At 36.9% G+C, this 6,148-nt stretch overlaps 1 protein-coding gene across 3 annotated transcripts in view; it reads right to left on the bottom strand.

Annotated features, from left to right (window-relative positions):
• The window catches only part of HSD17B12 (hydroxysteroid (17-beta) dehydrogenase 12), a 125,878-nt gene that overhangs the window by 82,446 nt on the left and 37,284 nt on the right, over positions 1 to 6,148 (bottom strand). For all 3 annotated transcript variants that reach the window (XM_014543297.1, XM_005870738.1, XM_014543298.1), the window contains one exon: positions 967 to 1,013. In XM_014543297.1, coding sequence (XP_014398783.1) covers positions 967 to 1,013 — 47 coding nt within the window. The remainder of the gene's footprint in view (positions 1 to 966; positions 1,014 to 6,148) is intronic.

Below are 6,148 nucleotides of genomic sequence, written 5' to 3'. Positions count from 1 at the left end.
AAAGCATGGGGATTGTTTAGCTTCTATATTTGTAACAATGTTTCTTAAACTGCAGCTCAGAGCCCAGCAACGGCAGCTGGGGAACCTTGGCTTCCTCCTTCAGTGGAGCAAGCAAGCCTCCTGTTCGCTTCAGCTGCCTGGCTGCCGGCCGCCATCTTGGTTGGCAGTTAATTTGCATATCGCCCTGATTAGCCAATGGGAAGCGTGTCGGAGGTACAGTTAATTACCATGTTTGTCTATTATTAGATAGGATAGCCAAGATATGGAAGCAATCCAAGTGCCCATCAATACACGAGTGGATAAAAAAAGATGTGGTAATATATACAATGGAATATTACTCAGGCATAAAAAAGAACAAAATCTTATCATTTGTGACAACATGGATGGACCCAGAGGGCATTATACTAAGTGAAATAAGTTAGACAGAGAAAAGCAAATACCATATGATTTCACTTATAGGTACAATCTAAAAAACAAAAGAAACAAACAAAACAGAAACAAACTCATAGATACAGAGAACAAACTGAGGGTTGCCAGATGGGAGGGGGCTGGGGAACCTGGGTGAAAAAGGTAAAAGGATTAAGAAGTACAAATGGGTAATTACAAAATAGTCACTAGGATGTAAAATACAGCATAGGAAATATAGTTAATAATATTGTAGTAACTATGTATGGTGCCAGGTAGGTACTGAAATTATCAGAGGAATAACTTCGTGAATTGTATAATTGTGTAACCATTATGTTGCACACCTAAAACTAATATAAAATGGCTTTAAATGTCAACTGTAATTACAAAAATAAAATTTAAGTAAATAAATATAAACCAAAAACTGTTCATATTTACACAATATAAAATAAAATTACACTAAATTTTTCACAATTCCAACTTATTATGATAAAAAGTTTTATATGAATTTTGTTTTTGTATTTTTTAATACCAAAAAGAAAGGTCTTGAAAATTACCTACCTCTTCTGCATATGATTTTCCAATTCCATCAGTACTACCTGTGACAACTGAGAAAAGAGAAAAAGTAACAGTTTAGTTTAAGAATTATAATTAAGAACTGATCATACATAGCGAGGACCCACCAATTAGACACAAGATGACCTGTGCAATACTTTGATATAAATTTGAACCACCTGGAGCAATACCAGCAGTTCAAATTTAGCTCTGAAACCCCACCACAATGGCTAAAATTAAAAAGACTGCAGCCTTAGCTGGTTTGGCTCAGTGGATAGAGCGTCGACCTGTGGACTGAAGGGTCCCGGGTTCGTTTCATTTTTTTTACTACTGACCACAGATAATCTGACATATAAAAATTCTAGTCTTCTTTAAACTGGTTGAAAAATAAACTTCCATATTGTTAAAGTCACTATTATAGGTCCAGAAAAGCAAGAGTAAGCTGTCAGTAAAGTAAGTTATTAAAACAAAATATTTAGTATTCACATCATTACAGGAATATTTACTCCAGGTAATTCGCTGATATCCAATTAATTCTCACAACAGCTATCACCCCAATCTAAGCTATCACCCCAACACACAAGGACTTGTGCAGTGAGCCTTTCAGTGCTTTCTCACTCAATTCCTGCTATACAGTTAAGAATTCACTTTCTGAAACACCACTTTTATGATCTCGTTCTCCTATCAAGAAGTGACAATGTTTCCCTATTGCCAATTATTAAAACTTCTTGCCATTCACTTCTCTCCACAACTACTACATGCGGCTACCATCATTCATCTCCCACAAAAACTAGTGCAGCCACTTTCTAACTATTTCACCTGCTCCCATTCTCCAACTCATTCTCCACATTGCAACCACAGTGGTCACTCCAAAGGGCAAATCTGATCACTTCCCTGCCTAAAACCTGTCAATGGCTTCCCACTGCCCTAATTCTTTACAAGGTCTTCCAAACACCATCATTTTCCTCTTACCACTGACTGCCTGTCATACTGAAATTTTTTCAGTTCCTCCAAGGTAATATGCTCTTTCTTTACAAATGCTGTTCCTGCTACTCCCAATTTCACTCCAACCAGTGTCTCTCTCCCATCCTTGAGGTTTTTGGTTGAATTTTTCCTCTCCCACCATTCTTTCCTTAACCTCTAGACTAACAGGATCTCAAAACTCTCTGTCTCCATTGTACTCTGTATTCCCTCTTACTAGCATTCATCACATAGGTTGCCATAAGGGTCTGAGTGACCGCTGTTGACCTTACAAATAAAAAAATTAAAAAGTTATTTTTACCAGCAAAGATGGGCTTATTCAAGAATAGCAGAGAAGTACAGCAAAAACTACAGGCAAATCGAACAAACAAAGGAGAGAGAGGAAAGTTACTTTATAGAAAAAAAGGAGAAAGTTAAGAGGGGGTGTTTTGAAGGAAAAGTCCATGAAGGAAAATGAGAGCTCAATGTGGTGATGGCTTCCCATTAGCTGCGCTTGTTGCTAGGCAAGGAGAAAATCTTCCTTCCATCCACTGGGGTAATAAAGTAGAGACACATTTTCTTGGAAATACAAGGTATATCTCTTCCCCTGTGATTATCGCTTCTTCCTGTGGAGGTGTGTAACTGAGGTGGAGTGGTAAGGCCTTACAGCTCCTCATCCAGGCCTCCTTACTACATTTAAAATGAGATTTCCTTTATTCATTTTACACCACAATCTAACTGCGAACATAGTGAATGGCAAAAGCAGGTGATTAATGAGGATTTGCTGGATGAATGAATGACTGAATGAATAAAAGGAGACTATGACTAGAAAACTAGCCTCTGCTTTATCCACTCTTTTATTTTAAACAAATAATGCCCAGTCACCTACTGTACACAACCTAATATGCTCTTCAACCCCTCTCAACATCAAGAATCTGTGATCTAAAAAAATTTTTTTAAATGTAACAGAGAAAAGTTTCACTTTGTGGTAAATATGTAGGTATACATTTTAAAAGAATTCTAATGCTATCCTTGAAAGGAGATGATTTTCAATGTTAGAGAGACTCATAATGTACCAGGGTGGATATGAAGTGAGTAAATCCAAAGCAGAATTAGGGGAAGGGAGGATGAACCATTTTGGTTTACCAAAGCATGCCAAATTAACAAAGTAGGACAATTCACTGTTCTTGTCATTCAGATTTGCTTCTTCAATGAACACCGGGTTGTTTTCATTTTGCTATGAAGTAAGTGAATAAGTTAAGGTACTTTTCAACAATACATAGAAAAAAAGCTACAGGTATCACCCATAACCAATAGCCTCAGGTATTACCCACAATCCTATGGGGTGTGGGAGTACATATGATGGCCAGGGGCAGACTTGAGGTAGGGGGAAAAAAAAGAAGGGGAGAGAGGAAATAAAAAAGGCTATGTCTCCTATATAAATATAACACCAGAACCCAAATTTGCAAGCCTTTGAGAAGATGGAAACTGACAAATATAAAGAATATCCCAACTAGGCATCCAAAAGTATCTAGCTTGTTACAGATTATATAAAATACTGGCAACTGACCAGGGCTCAGCTTCCAAATTTTATACAGTCAACAACAATACTTTAGTTTGTGTAGGTTAAAATTATTCTACTTTTTGTCCTCAATTTGCTAGGAACAGATATTTTTAGTAAGTACCAAATCAACTTATCAAAATTAAACATCAAAAATAGACTAGAATAGAGGAGCACTGGAAGCAAACATGCTATTTTTAGCTCTTCTGTCTATTCGCTGCCACTGCCTACCAAATTCTGACTGCAGAGCCCATGCATAAGAGCTTAGTTATTCCAGGCAGGTTCCTCCTCGTGACCCTTTTTTTTCTCCCTGAACACCTGGATGCAGAAAACACTCGATTGATTAAAGATTAATACTGCCGCAAACCATGACAGCTGCCTTTCCTCTGAGTGCTTTTGGGGGTGGGGAGAATAGAAAATGACAGAGCTTGCATCAGTATTCCACTTGGGGATCTATTACATGGAAAGAAAATTGCTATTTCAATTCCCTTTTGTTGCTAAAAATAGCAGTCTCAATTGATTCAAGCAAAGGGGGAACCGGCTGAGCAGTGCTGAATTTAGAAACCACTGAAGTCCCAAGAGCAAATGCTAACGTAGTCTAACACATGCCAGCTCATATCTAACAAAGAACAAAGAGAAGCATGCAGGCTGCAAGTTAATAAAACAGCAGCAACTTCCTGCATTTTTATTAAAGGTAATCAGTGAAAGTGATGCAAAATAAGAAAAGACTATTGTAACTTGTTCTTCTAATAATATTTTAATTTTTAAAAATTTACAGGAAAAAAAATAGATTATGCATAAAACCAGATATTGTGGGCATTTCCCGCAACATCATGGTTTGGGAAAGTTACACATTTTTTTCAAGCACAGTATGTTACTAAAGAAAGAAAATGCCCAGTGTACATATATGCTGTCCCAGGAGAGAGGCTCCTCCCACACAGTCCCTCTGTAGTTCCCTAATGACCACCCTCTTCAGCCTTCCCTCCTCCTCTCTTGACCCAACCAAATACTGCAGATAGTTATAGCATGCCACTTAAAAACCTAACAAACCAAGAAGCAAAACAAAACACATTCAAAAACAACCCATGGGTTTAGAAGAAGGAGAAGGAAGAAGCTCTGAAAAGCAGGATCTGCTGAAGGCAGCTGATCCCCTGGGCCGACTTCCAGGCAAGGACTTGTAATGCCTTCTGGTGGCACTAAAACCCCAAAATACCTTCTGCCTGAATTTTTCACTTTACTTGGTTAACTGAAAACCTTTCCAGATAATGATTCATTTCACTTAATTCCACATCCTCTTTAAAAATGCAAACGCCTGTGTAAGAATTAAAAAGCTATCAATCCTGTGCCTCGATATGATTTAGAGAGGATTCAAATGCTCTGTGGCTTTTTCTGGGGATACCCAAAATGTGACATGGAAGGGGCTTCATGAGAGTAGGGATTCTGGCTGGGGGAAAAAGAAGTTACTACTTCTGGACCACAGGCCTAGTAAAACCATAATGGAAAGATGTTAGGCTTTTGCTAATTTAATACAAAGAGAATATATGAAGTGGTTAAGAATATGGGCCCTAAAATGAGACCAGCAAGGTTCAAGTCTAGATTCAAATGCCAATTCTACAATCTATCATAAGCTAGTTAACCTCATTTGTCTCAGTTTCTTTATTTGTAAAATGAAGACAATATTATCTGTCCCATAGAGTCATTGAAAAGATTCAATTAAAAATGTTAATAATGGTACCCGCCTACAGGATTGTTTGAGAATTACATGGTACAATGTATATAATGTACTTAACATGGGAGTTGGCACATAGTAAATGCTCAATAAATGTTAGCAATAGCCAAAGTAGAAAGGAAAATTTTAAAGTAACTAAGGTTAGATACGATACCAAATACAAGCAACAAAAGAAAAAGTAAGTTGGACTTCATCAAAACTAAATCTTGGGGTGGGTTTTTTTTTGTACATCAAAGGACAATATCAAGAAAGTAAAAATAAATCCCAAAGAATGGGAGAAAATATTTGAAAACCATCTATCTAATAAGGGTCTGGTATCCAGAATATATAAAGAACTCCTACAACTCATCAACAAAAAGATAACCCAAGATTAAAATGGGCAAAGGATTTGCATAAATATTCATCTAATGAAGATATACAAATGGTGAACAGGCACATGATAAAATGTTCAACGTCACTTAAGAAAATGAAAACCAAAACTACAATGGCAAACTAGTTTGGCCATAATTTTTTAAAATGACAATGGAAAATAAAGTGTTAGTGAAAATGTGGAGAAATTGGAGCCCTCATATATTGCTGGTGGGAATTTAAACTGGTGCAGCCATGGTACATTTTCAAAAATAGACCACATATTGGGTCACAAGCAAAGCCTCCCCAAATTCAAGAAGATTGAAATCATACCAAGCATCTTCTCAGACCACAATGGCATAATTAGAAATATAAACTACAATAAAAACAATCCAAAAAACTCAAACACTTGGAAGCTGAATAGCATGTTACTAAATAATGATTGGGTTACCAGTGAGATCAAAGAAGAAATTAAAAACACCCTGGAAACTAATGACAATAACAGCACAACAATCCAAAATCTATGGGACACAATGAAAGCAGTCCTGAAAGGGAAGTTTATAGCACTACAGGTCTACCTCAAAAAAAAA

The sequence above is a fragment of the Myotis brandtii genome, unplaced genomic scaffold (genome assembly GCF_000412655.1).
Source record: "Myotis brandtii unplaced genomic scaffold, ASM41265v1 scaffold324, whole genome shotgun sequence".
In the NCBI taxonomy this organism is placed as follows: domain Eukaryota; kingdom Metazoa; phylum Chordata; class Mammalia; order Chiroptera; family Vespertilionidae; genus Myotis; species Myotis brandtii.
The sequence above is the reverse complement of the archived record's forward strand: the minus strand, read 5'-3'. Positions and strand labels throughout refer to the sequence as shown.